Source organism: Pseudophryne corroboree, chromosome 6, assembly GCF_028390025.1.
Source record: "Pseudophryne corroboree isolate aPseCor3 chromosome 6, aPseCor3.hap2, whole genome shotgun sequence".
NCBI lineage: Eukaryota > Metazoa > Chordata > Amphibia > Anura > Myobatrachidae > Pseudophryne > Pseudophryne corroboree.
In genome coordinates, this window is record NC_086449.1 from 520,435,441 (window position 1) to 520,451,265 (window position 15,825).

The 15,825-nt window shown below is 45.0% G+C and overlaps 1 protein-coding gene across 2 annotated transcripts in view; it reads left to right on the forward strand.

Moving 5' to 3' along the window:
• YEATS4 (YEATS domain containing 4) overlaps nt 1-15,825 on the forward strand; it is a 66,232-nt gene that overhangs the window by 29,824 nt on the left and 20,583 nt on the right. For both annotated transcript variants that reach the window (XM_063927508.1, XM_063927507.1), the window contains exons 3-4: nt 2,564-2,630; nt 2,974-3,068. In XM_063927508.1, coding sequence (XP_063783578.1) covers nt 2,564-2,630; nt 2,974-3,068 — 162 coding nt within the window. The remainder of the gene's footprint in view (nt 1-2,563; nt 2,631-2,973; nt 3,069-15,825) is intronic.

The window sequence follows — 15,825 nt, forward strand, 5'->3', positions numbered from 1 at the left end:
CTCAAGTCCTGGGAAAAATGGTGGCGACATACGAAGCCATTCCCTTCGGCAGGTTCCATGCAAGGACTTTCCAATGGGACCTATTGGACAAATGGTCCGGGTCACATCTGCACATGCATCAGCGGATCACCCTGTCCCCCAGGGCCAGGGTATCTCTCCTGTGGTGGCTGCAGAGTGCTCACCTTCTAGAGGGCCGCAGGTTCGGCATTCAGGATTGGTTCCTGGTGACCACGGACGCGAGCCTCCGAGGATGGGGAGCAGTCACACAGGGAAGAAATTTCCAAGGCCTTTGGTCAAGAGACTTGTCTTCACATCAACATCCTGGAACTGAGGGCCATATACAACGCCCTACGTCAAGCGGAGACCTTACTTCGCGACCGACCAGTGCTGATTCAGTCGGACAACGTCACCGCAGTAGCTCATGTAAACCGCCAAGGTGGCACAAGGAGCAGAGTGGCGATGGCGGAAGCCACCAGAATTCTTCGCTGGGCGGAGAATCATGTAGGTGCACTGTCAGCAGTGTTCATTCCGGGAGTGGACAACTGTGAAGCAGACTTCCTCAGCAGCCACGACCTGCATCCAGGAGAGTGGGGACTTCATCAGGAAGTCTTCGCACAGATTGCAAGTCGGTGGGGATTGCCCCAAATAGACATGATGGCGTCCCGTCTCAACAAAAAGCTACAAAGGTATTGCGCCAGGTGAAGAGATCCTCAGGCGGTAGCTGTGGACGCCCTAGTGACACCAGGGGTGTTCCAGTCGGTCTATGTATTTCCTCCTATTCCTCTCATACCCAAGGTGTTGAGAATAATAAGAAAAAGAGGAGTGAGAACAATACTCATTGTTCCGGATTGGCCACGAAGGACCTGGTATCCGGATCTGCAGGAAATGCTCACAGAAGATCCGTGGCCTCTTCCTCTAAGACAGGACCTGTTGCAACAGGGTCCCTATCTATTCCAAGACTTACCGCGGCTGCGTTTGACGGCATGGCGGTTGAACGCCGGATCCTAGCGGAAAAAGGTATTTCGGATGAGGTCATTCCTACGCTAATAAAGGCTAGGAAGGACGTGACATCTAAACATTATCACCGAATATGGCGAAAATATGTTTCTTGGTGCGAGGCCAGGAATGCTCCTACGGAAGAATTCCATCTAGGCTGTTTTCTTCATTCCTACAGACTGGAGTGAATTTGGGCCTAAAGTTAGGCTCCATTAAAGTTCAGATGTCGGCCTTATCCATTTTCTTTCAAAAGGAATTGGCCTGTCTGCCTGATGTACAGACTTTTGTGAAGGGAGTACTGCATATTCAGCCCCCATTTGTGCCTCCGGTGGCGCCTTGGGACCTTAACGTGGTGTTAAGTTTTCTTAAGTCACATTGGTTTGAACCACTTAAAACAGTGGAGTTGAAATATCTCACTTGGAAGGTGGTCATGTTGTTAGCCTTGGCTTCGGCTAGGCGAGTTTCGGAATTGGCGGCTTTATCACATAAAAGTCCCTATCTGGTTTTCCATATGGATAGAGCGGAATTGCGGACCCGTCCTCAATTCCTACCTAAGGTGGTCTCATCCTTTCATATGAACCAACCTATTGTCGTGCCTGTGGCTACACGGGACATGGAGGATTCCGAGTCCCTTGATGTGGTTAGGGCTTTGAAGATTTACGTGGCCAGAACGGCTAGAATCAGAAAAACAGAAGCACTGTTTGTCCTGTATGCAGCCAACAAGGTTGGCGGCCCTGCTTCAAAGCAGACTATTGCTCGCTGTATCTGTAACACGATTCAGCAGGCGCATTCTACGGCAGGATTGCCGTTACCAAAATCGGTTAAGGCCCATTCCACTAGGAAGGTGGGCTCGTCTTGGGCGGCTGCCCGAGGGGTCTTGGCACTACAGCTGTGCCGAGCTGCTACTTGGTCGGGGTCAAACACCTTTGCAAAGTTCTATAAGTTTGATACCCTGGCTGAGGAGGACCTCCTGTTTGCTCAATCGGTGCTGCAGAGTCATCCGCACTCTCCCGCCCATTTGGGAGCTTTGGTATAATCCCCATGGTCCTTACGGAGTCCCAGCATCCTCTAGGACGTTAGAGAAAATAAGATTTTAAACCTACCGGTAAATCTTTTTCTCGTAGTCCGTAGAGGATGCTGGGCGCCCGTCCCAAGTGCGGACTATTTCTGCAAGACTTGTATATAGTTATTGCTTTCATAAGGGTTATGTTATAGTTTCGTCGGTTTTGGACCGATGATATGTTGTTGTTCATACTGTTAACTAGATTTTATATCACAGGTTATACGGTGTAATTGGTGTGGCTGGTATGAATCTTGCCCTTAGATTAACTTTCCTTTCCTCGTACTGTCCGTCTCCTCTGGGCACAGTTTCTCTAACTGAGGTCTGGAGGAGGGGCATAGAGGGAGGAACCAGTGCACACCCAGATCCAAGTCTTTCTGAAAGTGCCCATGTCTCCTGCGGAGCCCGTCTATCCCCATGGTCCTTACGGAGTCCCAGCATCCTCTACGGACTACGAGAAAAAGATTTACCGGTAGGTTTGAAATCTTATTTTTTCACTTATTTCAGGACATGTCTGCCTATGTCAAGAAAATTCAGTTTAAATTGCACGAGAGCTATGGAAATCCTCTAAGAGGTAATGTTACTCTCCCAGCTCCTCAAAGTGTCTGTGTATGGGTATGCCATAATCCCGACAGGGGTGCTGAACTAAACTAACCCTAACCCTTACCCGGCAAACTTACATTTGAGATTCCGGCCTCAGTCTCTTGTCCCGCCGGCATACCGTACATTTGGATACCAACTACATCTATCTCATCTGTCTATCTCATCTGTCTATCTCATCTGTCTATCTCATCTATCTATCTCATCTATCTATCTCATCTATCTATCTATCTATCTATCTATCTATCTATCTATCTATGTTTACTTTTTGTTTGTTTATATGCAATAATTATGAAATTGTTCTATTTTAATTATAGTGGTTACCAAGCCCCCTTACGAAATTACAGAGACTGGCTGGGGAGAATTTGAGATAATCATAAAAATATTTTTTATCGATCCAAATGAAAGACCAGTAAGTATTTTATAGATGCCACAGTATGTGTGTTCCCTGCCCCCATGACTTGTAATAGAGGAGAATGATTTTCAACATTTGAACACAGATTAAGCTTTTATTTATTTGCAGTTTTTTTGATGCAGTAACATTTGTTTGCTTTTCTTAGTCTAATTTGAGGGAATTTTACATTTGTATGTTTGATTTTGTGTTTTCCCTTGATGTAAAATACTCCTGAAAGGACTGGTAAACATACAGATGTGTCCTCGTACATCCAGCCTCAATACACCATGCAGAGTGAAATGCCTGGCATGGCATGGCTGAGCTTCCAGGTCCTGTGAAACTGCTAATGTCTGGCTTTTTTTTTTTTATGCTGAAAATGTGTCTTATTTGCAAGGCAATGCTAGGATGCTGAGGAGACTGAGCTGATTAATTTAATATGACACTTTTTATATATGTGTGTGACTGAGACTATTCAGCTGAAACTCAGAAAATTAGAATATTGTGCAAAAGTTCATTTTTTTTCAGTAATTCAACTTAAAAGGTGAAACTGATATAGTCTCATTACATGCAAAGTGAGATATTTCAAGCCTTTATTTGTTAAAAATTTTGATGATTGTGGTTTACAGCTTAAGAAAATCCAAAATCTCAGAAAATTTTAATATTGTGAAAAGGTTCAGTATTGTTGGCTCAAAGTGTCACACCCTAATCAGCTAATTAATCCAAACCACCTGCAAAGGGTCCCTGAGCCTTTAAATGGTCTCTGTCTGGTTCAGTACAATTCACAATCATGAGGAAAACTGCTGACCTGACAGTTGTGCAGAAAACCATCATTTACACCCTCCACAAGGAGGGAAAGCCTCAAAAGGAAATTACAAAAGAAGTTTGTTCTCAAAGTGCTTGTATCAAAGCACATTAATAGACTGTTAAGTGGAAGTGAAAAGTGTGGAAGAAAAAGGTGCACGAGTTGCGAATAAAACACATTTTCGGCAAAAAAAATGCCTGACACTAGAAGATTCTCACGTGACCTAATGTGCCAAGAGGGGTTGTTTGACGTGACTACAGCAAAGATGTATGAGGACACATTTGTAGTCCTAAAACCCTATATTGTGATGTACTTTCTACCAAGTAGTGTAAACATAGACCTATATAAAAAAAGAATAATATCCTAGTACTCCTGAGCATAGAGAAAACTAATATGTGTTCTTTATGCAAGGTTTATACTTCTATTGGTTGAAACGTACTGTATATTTCTTCTTCAGTCTCCATGGCAGCCCTTACGGTTGGTTAGTACTCCTATCCCCTATAAGCAGATGGGAAGTTTTTTCCACAGGGACCTCCCACTGAGTGTATATAAGATAGCTTCTGCTCATGTGAACTGTGGCAGTAATGGCGGTTTTGTGTGACCGCCCGGCGGGGGAGACCATGATGCAGCAGTCTAGCATGCATTGCTGCTTGGTACTGCGCATGTGCCCACCCAAATCTGATTTCACAGGGCTTCAAAAATGGTGCCACTGAGAGAAGAAGCTGCTTTGGCCTTACGTTTTCTGTGAAGCTGGAACAGTGCAGTTATGGAAAAGGAGCCTTCCCCAACAGCCAAATTGCGCCCAAATGATGTAAATCCTCATAAACGGGGGGGGGGGTGGGGGCTGGCTATGCGTTTTTATAGATTAGTTTATGATACTGAGAAAATGACTTATTTTATTTTCTGCAGTGTGCCTAATTCAGTGGAGCGTTAGAAGTTATCAAAAAAGTAACCTATAAATGCAAGATGTGCAGCACGTGACCTATACTTCACTGGGGATCAGGATATAGTTTTCTATGATAATTATATGCAAAAAACTTACACCAGTGCATAGTCAACAGTCTAGTCAGATTAAAGAGCTAATGGAATGGATGAAGAGATTAATTGTTTCTAAGGAGTATTTTTTTAGCACTCCAGGGGTCTAGGAGATTTAGATCCTGGACAAGACTTGATTATGAAGACTTAGATTCCTCAGAGTATGGTAAAGAGAACATTTTGTGAAAATTTCCAATGAAGAAAAAAGGACTTTTATTATGCACATAATAGAGTATGCTGAAAAATATTTACAAATCTGTGAATTACAGGTTGAGTATCCCATATCCAAATATTCCGAAATACGGAATATTCCGAAATACGGACTTTTTTGAGTGAGAGTGAGATAGTGAAACCTTTGTTTTTTGATGGCTCAATGTACACAAACTTTGTTTAATACGCAAAGTTATTAAAAATATTGTATTAAATGACCTTCAGGCTGTGTGTATAAGGTGTATGTGAAACATAAATTAATTGTGTGAATGTAGACACACTTTGTTTAATGCACAAAGTTATAAAAAAATATTGGCTAAAATGACCTTCAGGCTGTGTGTATAAGGTGTATATGTAACATAAATGCATTCTGTGCTTAGATTTAGGTCCCATCACCATGATATCTCATTATGGAATGCAATTATTCCAAAATACGGAAAAATCCCATATCCAAAATACCTCTGGTCCCAAGCATTTTGGATAAGGGAGACTCAACCTGTATAAAGAAATGTCTGAAGAGGTTGATCAGCAGGATTTATTGTTTGGAGACAGATCAAAAGAAACAAAGTTTTTCCTATACACAAGGTTGTGAAGGAGATTGTGATAAAGGAGAGACAGAATTTGAATAAAGGACAGGGAAGTCTTGCCAGTATTGATCATATGTATCCAGTGAAGGCCGAACAATGTCTTAAATGTTGTGTTGTACCTAGAGTGGATTCCGCTGTTGCTGAATTAAGGTCTAGAACAACCATTCCTCTAAAGGATGGAGCTTCATTTAAAGACTCAATGGATAAGAGGATGGAGGTCTCAAAAAAAAAAATTAAAAAAATCTGCATGTTTCTGTCTCTGGAGCCTTGAGATTATGGCGCTCATCTGTACACACAGATTTGGAAGGAAATCTATCGAAGCAATATTTATTTAAAAAATTGGAAATAATGCAGAAAGCTCTATTGCCACCAGGGTAGTAACAAGTAGGGCAGTGTGGCTACGTTCTTGGTCGGCATATGCTCATTACAAAAACAGGTCATCAATATTACCCTATAAGGTCATTGTTTGGAAATAATTGGAGTCTACGATACAAAAAAAATTACACGTGGCAAATCTACTAAATTTTACTTTAGTATAGGTGGACAGTGTATCAGGTGCCACCTTATTTTAAAGAGGCCAGAAGCTACAAGCCGGGGAAATCATACAATAGAAAATATTCTGCGGGTATGACAAAGCGGTACTTTCGTCAGGCCTATTGTAGATCCAGTGCAAGAAGGCAATGACTATGCCCAGTCCTTTTCAGTCATGCTACTAGGGATCAGCCTTTTTAGGTTTGCAAGAAATTATAAATAAGTCACTCAAGACAAATGGGTTCCTAGAGATAGTATTCAAAGGTTACCAGCTAGGTTTCAAGAAAATTGCCAGGAGGGACATATTTGTAATATCAAAGGTATCTTCTGCAGAACTGATTGTTCTAAAAGAAAGTTTGACAAAGTTAATCAACTTGCAAGCAATAAAGTTAGTACCTCGAGAATGAAAGCCTTTCCCTCTTTCTGCTAAATTGTTTCTCTGAAAGAAACCTACAGAAGATTTCAGAACAATATTAGATTTAAGGGACTTAAACAAGTTTGTTCTAGCAGAAAAGATTTTGTATGGAAACTTCAAAAACAATTCTGGCGAAAGTAAAGAGATTTTCTGGCTTCAGTATTCTCTGTAAAGGACTGCGGAATATGTGTGTGCTATATAAATAACTGGTAATAAATATATAAATAGACTTAAAAAATGCCTATTTTTAAGTACCAGCCAACAAGTGACATCCAGGCTAATGAAGATTTTGCATCCTAGGCAAACAGTTTCCAGTTTGTTTGTCTTCCTTTTTGGTCTGGCAACTTCACCAAAAATATTCACAGAGGCTTTAATAGCTCTTATATCTCATCTATGAAAACAGGGACTGTTGATCTGGCTGTACTTCAGTAATATGTTGATTTCAGGAAGATCAGAACAGAAATTACGATCAAAACCATGCGCTCGTATGGTTGGATCACAAAATGGGAAAAAATCCAATTAGTACAATTTCTAGATAAACACTTATCTGTCTGAGGTTACACTCTCAGAGGAGAGATATGGGAAGATCAAAGAACTGTCCACATTAGTACAGTGGTGCAACAAGGTACAACTTTGCATGTGACTTTGTCTATAAGGTATTGTGTTGTCAGCCATAGGTATAGTCCCACGTGGTTGGTTCTTGACTTTGCGGAGCTCAGGGCGAAAGTTTCCTTTGGCACCCCCCCACCCCATATGAATCGTGGTCATGTCTGGAAAAAAGATCTAAAAAATAGTAATTGTGGGGCTGCTTCAGAGTTGGTGTGGGTCAGTTTGCCAGGAAGCCGGAGGAAATCAGTACCTCCTCTTTGCTTCTGCTTGTTCTATCCGCAGTGTGTTGGGGTCAGGACGGTCGGGACTGTCACAGGGTCTTCTCCTTGGACTCAGGAAGGCAGCGCACAAGTGGAGTGGAGATGCGCTGCTACTGCCCTGGGCTCTGACTAAATTACATCCTACCATTACTGCACACCGCACTGCACTACATCCTACCATTACTGCACACTAACATACTGAGTTTGGTGCTGCAGATCTTTATATGAGTATTTTGAGCTCCTTCTCTGCAGGCCACTATAGTTTGCCAGGCTGTCGCTGCCTCACACACTGTGCCAGTGTCGCAGGGTCAGTCCCTGGCGCTGGTGTGTCACTGATCAACAGCAGGAGCACAGTTAAGCTATATTGACAATCCCAGCGACCAGGGCTGGTTCTAGTTGGAGAAATCTAAAAAGGAGGAACAGGTCTGTTTCACTATTGCATCCACAATTCTGGAAATTAACAACAGATAACAGTTCAATAGGATGGGGGGCACATCTACTACAATACGTAGCACAAGGATGGTGGTCCCCACAGGAAAAATTACTCTCCTAAAATCAGGGAGAAGTGAAAGCAGTATGAAAGGCAATAGTCTATTTCCAAGATCAGCTCAAGGGTTCTCATCTAAAAATTTTCTCAGACAATGTGACAGTATTTGAATAATCAAGATGGCACCAAAAGCAGAAAGAAGATTCTACCAGGAGAATGAGAACTGAATACACAGTATTCCATGCAATAGTAAGGAGATTTGCTTGTCTAGAAATAGACCTGATGGAGAATAATCTGAATACAAACCTTCCACAATTTTATTTACATATAGTGTTCCTGGCGGGTGTACTACAATTCACCAATGCTTAGTATCCCGGTGCCCAGTATACCAGCACCGGGATCCTGACCGCTGGAATGCTGGCAGCGGGGCGAGTGCAATAGAGCCCCATGCAGGCTCGCTGCGCTCGCCACGCTGCGCTCGCCACGCTGCGGAAACGGTGGCGTGCTGCGCTATTTGTTCTCCCTAAAGGGTTGTCGTGGACACTCCAAGAGGGAAAATAGTTGTTGGTATCCCAGCAGTTGGGATCATGGCGCCGGTATGCTGCGCGCCAGAATCCCGACAGCCAGGAGATGGAGTGCCACCCGTTCCTGAGACTCAGGCCATAGATGCTCTTTCAATGAGATGGAGCGTTCAACTGGGTTATGTATTCCCCCCCCATTTCTCTAATGTCCTAGAGGATGCTGGGACTCCGTAAGGACCATGGGGATAGACGGGCTCCGCAGGAGACATGGGCACTTCAAGAAAGACTTTGACTCTGGGTGTGCACTGGCTCCTCCCTCTATGCCCCTCTTCCAGACCTCAGTTTGATACTATGCCCAGTGGAGACTGGGTGCATTTCAGGAGCTCTCCTGAGTTTCCTGTAAGAAAGCATTTTTGTTAGGTTTTTTATTTTCAGGGAGCCTGCTGGCAACAGACTCCCTGCATCGAGGGACTGAGGAGAGAGAAACAGACCCACTTCTCTGAGTTCAGGGCTCTGTTTCTTAGGCTACTGGACACCATTAGCTCCAGAGGGATCGGTACGCAGGTCTCACCCTCGCCGTCCGTCCCAGAGCCGCGCTGCCGTACTCCTCGCAGAGCCGGAAGAAAGAAGCCGGGTGAGTATGTGAGGAAAAGACCCATCTGAGGCGGCAGAAGACACTTGAATCTTCACTGAGGTAACACACAGCACTGCAGCTGTGCGCCATTGCTCCCATACACCTCACACACTCCGGTCACTGTAAGGGTGCAGGGCGCAGGGTGGGGGGGGCGCCCTGGGCAGCCATATAAACCTCTCTTATGGCACAGATGTATATATACATGTACAGCTGGGCACTGTACATGTATAAAAAGAGCCCCAGCCATGTATTGAAAAAATTGAGCGGGACAGAAGCCCGCCGCCGAGGGGGCGGGGCTTCTCCCTCAGCACTCACCAGCGCCATTTTTCTCCACAGCACCGCTGAGAGGAAGCTCCCCGGACTCTCCCCTGCTTGACACACGGTGACAGAGGGTTTTAAAGTAGAGGGAGGGGGGGGGGCACATAATTGGCGCAGATACATAAAACAGCGCTGCTGGGTAAACATTAATTTACTGTTATTCCTGGGTCATATAGCGCTGGGGTGTGTGCTGGCATACTCTCTCTCTGTCTCTCCAAAGGGCCTGGTGGGGAACCTGTCTTCAGAAAAGAGCTTCCCTGTGTATGTGTGGTGTGTCGGTACGTGTGTGTCGACATGTCTGAGGTTGAGGGCTCACCTAAGGAGGAGGGGGAGTTTATGAATGTTAGGTCTCCGTCGGCGGTGCCGACGCCGGACTGGATGGATATGTGGAATGTTTTAAGTGCAAATGTTAATTTATTGCACAAAAGGCTAGACAAAGCCGAAGCTGGGGCACAGTCAGGGAGTCAACCCATGCCTGTCCCTATGTCGCCGGGACCTTCGGGGTCTCAGAAGCGCCCACTATCCCAAATAGTTGACACAGATACCGACACGGATTCAGACTCCAGTGTCGATTATGATGATACAAAATTACAGCCAAAGTTGGCTAAAGGTATTCGATATATGATTATCGCAATAAAAGATGTGTTGCATATCACTGAGGAACCCCCTGTCCCTGACACGAGGGTACACATGTATAAAGGAAAGAAACCTGAGGTCTCCTTTCCCTCCTCACATGAGCTGAACGAAGTATGTAAAAAAGCATGGGAAACTCCAGACAAAAAACTGCAGATTCCCAAAAGGATCCTAACAGCGTATCCTTTCCCGTCGCAGGACAGGATACGGTGGGAATCCTCCCCTAGGGTGGACAAGGCCTTGACGTGCTTATCAAAAAAGATAGCGCTTCCATCCCAAGATACGGCTACCCTCAAGGATCCTGCTGACCGCAAGCAGGAGGTTACCCTGAAGTCCATTTACACACATTCTGGTACGTTACTCAGACCGGCTATTGCGTCGGCCTGGGTTTGTAGTGCTGTAGCAGCATGGACAGATTCCTTATCAACGGATATTGAGACTCTTGATAAGGATACCATTTTATTGACCCTAGGGCATATAAAAGATGCGGTCTTGTTATATGAGGGATGCTCAAAGAGACATTAGTTTACTGGGTTCCAGGATAAACGCTATGTCGATTTCTGCTAGGCGTCTCTTATGGACCCGACAGTGGACTGTTGATGCCGACTCCAAGAGACATATGGAGTTGTTGCCTTACAAGGATGAGGAATTGTTTGGAGAGGGACTCTCTGACCTCGTCTCCATGGCTACGGCAGGTAAATCAATTTTTTTGCCTTATATTCCCTCACAATCTAAGAAAGCGCCTCATTATCAAATGCAGTCCTTTCGTTCCAATAAAAGCAAGAGAGCACGTGGATCGTCCTTTCTTGCCAGAGGTAAGGGCAGAGGGAAAAAGCTGCATAACACAGCTAGTTCCCAGGAACAGAAGTCCTCCCCGGCCTCTGCAAAATCCACCGCATGACGCTGGGGCTCCCCTGAGGGAGTCAGCTCCTGTGGGGGCACGTCTTCAACTGTTCAGCCACGTCTGGGTCCACTCACAGGTGGATCCATGGGCAATAGAAATAGTTTCCCAGGGTTACAAGCTGGAATTCGAAGAAGTGCCTCCTCGCCGGTTTTTCAAATCGGCCCTACCGAAACAACCCCTGGAAAGGGAGATAGTGTTACATGCGATTCACAAATTGTGTCTTCAACAAGTGGTGGTAGAGGTTCCCCTGCTTCAAAGAGGGCAGGGGTACTACTCAACTCTGTTTGTGGTTCCGAAACCGGACGGTTCGGTCAGACCCATTTTAAATTTAAAATCCCTGAACCTTTACTTAAAACGGTTCAAGTTCAAGATGGAATCGCTCAGGGCGGTCATCGCCAGCCTAGAAGGGGGAGATTTTTTGGTATCTCTGGACATAAAGGATGCATACCTGCATGTCCCCATATATCCTCATCAGGCGTACCTGAGATTTGCGATACAGGATTGTCATTACCAATTTCAGACGTTGCCGTTTGGGCTTTTCACGGCCCCGAGAATTTCACCAAGGTAATGGCGGAAATGATGGTGCTCCTGCGCAAGCAGGGTGTCACGATTATCCCGTACTTGGACGATCTCCTCATAAAAGCGAGATCACGGGAGAAGTTGCTGAACAGCGTATCACTTTCACTGAATGTGTTACAGCGACACGGCTGGATTCTCAATATTCCAAAGTCGCAGCTGAATCCTACAACTCGTCTGCCCTTCTTGGGCATGATTCTGGACACAGGCCAGAACAGGGTTTTTCTTTCGACTAAAAAAGCGCAGGAACTCATGACTCTAGTCATGAACCTGTTGAAACCAAAACAAGTGTCAGTACATCATTGCACTCAAGTTCTGGGAAAGATGGTGGCAACATACAAAGCCCTTCCATACGGCAGATTCCATGCAAGGACCTTCCAATGGGACCTATTGGACAAATGGTCCGGGTCGCATCTGCAATTGCATCAGTGGATCACCCTGTCCCCCAGGGCCAGAGTATCTCTCCTGTGGTGGCTAAACAGTGCTCACCTTATAGAGGGCCGCAGGTTCGGCATTCAGGACTGGATCCTGGTGACCACGGACGCGAGCCTCCGAGGTTGGGGAGCAGTCACACAGGGAAGAAATTTCCAAGGACTTTGGTCAAGTCAAGAGACTTGTCTTCACATCAACATCCTGGAACTAAGGGCCATATACAACGCCCTACGTCAAGCGGAGATCTTACTTCGCAATCGACCAGTTCTGATCCAGTCAGGCAACATCACCACAGTAGCTCATGTAAACCGCCAAGGCGGCACAAGGAGCAGAGTGGCAATGGCGGAAGCCACCAGAATTCTTCGCTGGGCGGAGAATCATGTCAGCAGTGTTCATTCCGGAGTGGACAACTGGGAAGCAGACTTCCTCAGCAGACACGATCTGCATCTGGGAGAGTGGGGACTTCATCAGGAAGTCTTCGCGCAGATTGCAAGTCGGTGGGGACTACCCCAAATAGACATGATGGCATCCCGTCTCAACAAAAAGCTACACTGGTATTGCGCCAGGTCAAGAGACCCTCAGGCGGTAGCTGTGGATGCCCTAGTGACACCGTGGGTGTTCCGGTCGGTATATGTGTTACCTCCTCTTCCTCTCATACCCAAGGTGTTGAGGATAATAAGAAAAAGAGGAGTGCGAACAATTCTCATTGTTCCAGATTGGCCACGAAGGACCTGGTATCCGGATCTGCAAGAAATGCTCACAGAAGATCCGTGGCCTCTTCCTCTAAGGCAGGACCTGTTACAACAAGGTCCCTGTCTGTTCCAAGACTTACCGCGGCTGCGTTTAACGGCATGGCGGTGGAACGCCGGATCCTAGCGGAAAAAGGTATTCCGGATGAGGTCATTCCTATTCTTATAAAGGCTAGGAAGGATGTGACGTCTAAACATTATCACCGAATATGGCGAAAATATGTTTCTTGGTGTGAGGCCAGGAATGCTCCTACGGAAGAATTCCATCTAGGCCGTTTTCTTCACTTCCTACAAACTGGAGTGAATTTGTGCCTAAAATTAGGCTCCGTTAAGGTTCAGATTTCGGCCTTATCCATTTTCTTTCAAAAGGAATTGGCCTCTTTACCTGAAGTACAGACTTTTGTGAAGGGAGTACTGCATATTCAGCCTCCTTTTGTACCTCCGGTGGCGCCTTGGGACCTTAACGTGGTGTTAAGTTTCCTTAAGTCACATTGGTTTGAACCACTTAAAACAGTGGAGTTGAAATATCTCACTTGGAAGGTGGTCATGTTGTTAGCCTTGGCTTCGGCTAGGCGAGTTTCGGAATTGGCGGCTTTATCACATAAAAGCCCTTATCTGGTTTTCCATATGGATAGAGCGGAGTTGCGGACCCGTCCTCAATTCCTACCTAAGGTGGTCTCATCCTTTCATATGAACCAACCTATTGTCGTGCCTGTGGCTACACGTGACTTGGAGGATTCCGAGTCCCTTGATGTGGTCAGAAAAACAGAAGCACTGTTTGTCCTGTATGCAGCCAACAAGGTTGGCGGCCCTGCTTCAAAGCAGACTATTGCTCGCCGGATCTGTAACACGATTCAGCAGGCGCATTCTACGGCAGGATTGCCGTTACCGAAATCGGTTAAGGCCCATTCCACTAGGAAGGTGGGCTCGTCTTGGGCGGCTGCCCGAGGGGTCTTGGCACTACAGCTGTGCCGAGCTGCTACTTGGTCGGGGTCAAACACCTTTGCAAAGTTCTATAAATTTGATACCCTGGCTGAGGAGGACCTCCTGTTTGCTCAATCGGTGCTGCAGAGTCATCCGCACTCTCCCGCCAGTTTAGGAGCTTTGGTATAATCCCCATGGTCCTTACGGAGTCCCAGCATCCTCTAGGACGTTAGAGAAAATAAGATTTTAAACCTACCGGTAAATCTTTTTCTCGTAGTCCGTAGAGGATGCTGGACGTCAGTCCCAAGTGCGGACTACTTCTGCAAGACTTGTATATAGTTATTGCTTACATAAGGATTGTTATAGTTTCATCGGTTTTGGGCCGATGATATGTTGTTCTTCATACTGTTAACTAGATAGTATATCACAAGTTATACGGTGTGATTGGTGTGGCTGGTATGAATCTTGCCCTTGGATTACAAAAATCCTTTCCTTGTACTGTCCGTCTCCTCTGGGCACAGTTTCTCTAACTGAGGTCTGGAGGAGGGGCATAGAGGGAGGAGCCAGTGCACACCCAGAGTCAAAGTCTTTCTTGAAGTGCCCATCTCTCCTGCGGAGCCCGTCTATACCCATGGTCCTTACGGAGTCCCAGCATCCTTTACGGACTACGAGAAAAAGATTTACTGGTAGGTTTAAAGTCTTATTTTCCTCTCATAACTTGCATATTGAGAAAATCAGAGACTAAGTGCAGGTAGTAGCTGTATCTCCCTTTGGCCAAGGAGAACATGGTTTTTAACCTCTTTGGAAATGGCAATAGAAGAGAGTACTACCGGTGAGGTCAGATCTACTGAGTCAGAGGCCCTGCTTCATCCAAATGTAGCAAGCCTCAATTCAGCGGTATGGAGGTTGAGCAAACATTGCTGAAACAAAGAGAACTCTGACCAGGTAATTTAGATTCTGCTGAAAGCAAGAATGCGTTTCTTCAGAAGTATATTATAAAATCTGGAAAACTTTAATTTTTTTTTAGACAAACAAAATATGATCCTATAAAAAGCGGAAATTCCACAGGTTCTTCACTTTTTATATGATGGCTTTATGAAGGGTCTGACAGTGTTGACTATTAAAGTACAGATATCCGCTTTGAGTATACTGTTAGAGAGGAAGTTAGTGGAAGAAGATTTAAGTAAAAGATTCTGTCAGGCCATAAAGAGAATTTGTCCACATAAGGGAATTTGTAGTTCCATGGGATCTAAATTTAATCCTGAAAGGTCTAATGCTGTCTTAGTTTGAAACTTTGGGAGAACCAGCTCTGAAATGTGACTTGGAATGTGGTTCTCCTAATTGCAATCACTTCAGCCAGGAGAATAAGTGAACTACAGGCCCTATGGGCAGAAGAACCTTTTTTTAAATTTTATGCCAGATAAGGTACTGTGAACAAATCCAGCTTTCGTTCAAAATGTTGTATCCTCTTTTTACCTGTATCATCCTTCTTTCCTCAACTAAAGAATGATGAAGAATGGATGTTCCAAATGCTAGACTTGGTAAGATCCACATCTATTTGCTCAGAGTGGATGAATTTAGGAAAACAAAGCATCTGTTTGTTATCCCTATGGGAATAAGAAAAGGTTGTGTACCAGCTAAGCAAACCATTTCAAGATGGATCAGAGAGTTAATTGTCTTCGACTATATAAGAGAAGAACGTTGGATACCAGAAATTATAAAACTGCACTCGACTAGAGCAGTATTGATTTTATGGGCATGCTTCCCCAAAGGACATTTGCGGAGCAGCAACTTAGTCTTCAGTACATACTTTTTCAAAGCATTATGCTTTAAATATTTTGGGCCTCCACTTTGGAAGTCTGGTGTTCAAGAGGCATTAAATAATGTGCATTCAGATCTTGGAGTCTTGACTGTTTGTTGGCCCTCCCTATGTATATCCCACCGTAAGGGCTGCCATGAAGACTGACGAAGAAAATAGCGAATTATACTCACAGATAATTCAGTTTCTTCTAAATGCTCCATGGAAGCTTTTAGATCATGGGTCTTCAACCTGCGGTCCTCCAGCTGCTGTGGAACTACACATCCCAGCATGCCCTGTCACAGTTTTGCTATTAAGGCATGCTAAAACTGAAGCAGGGCATGCTGGGA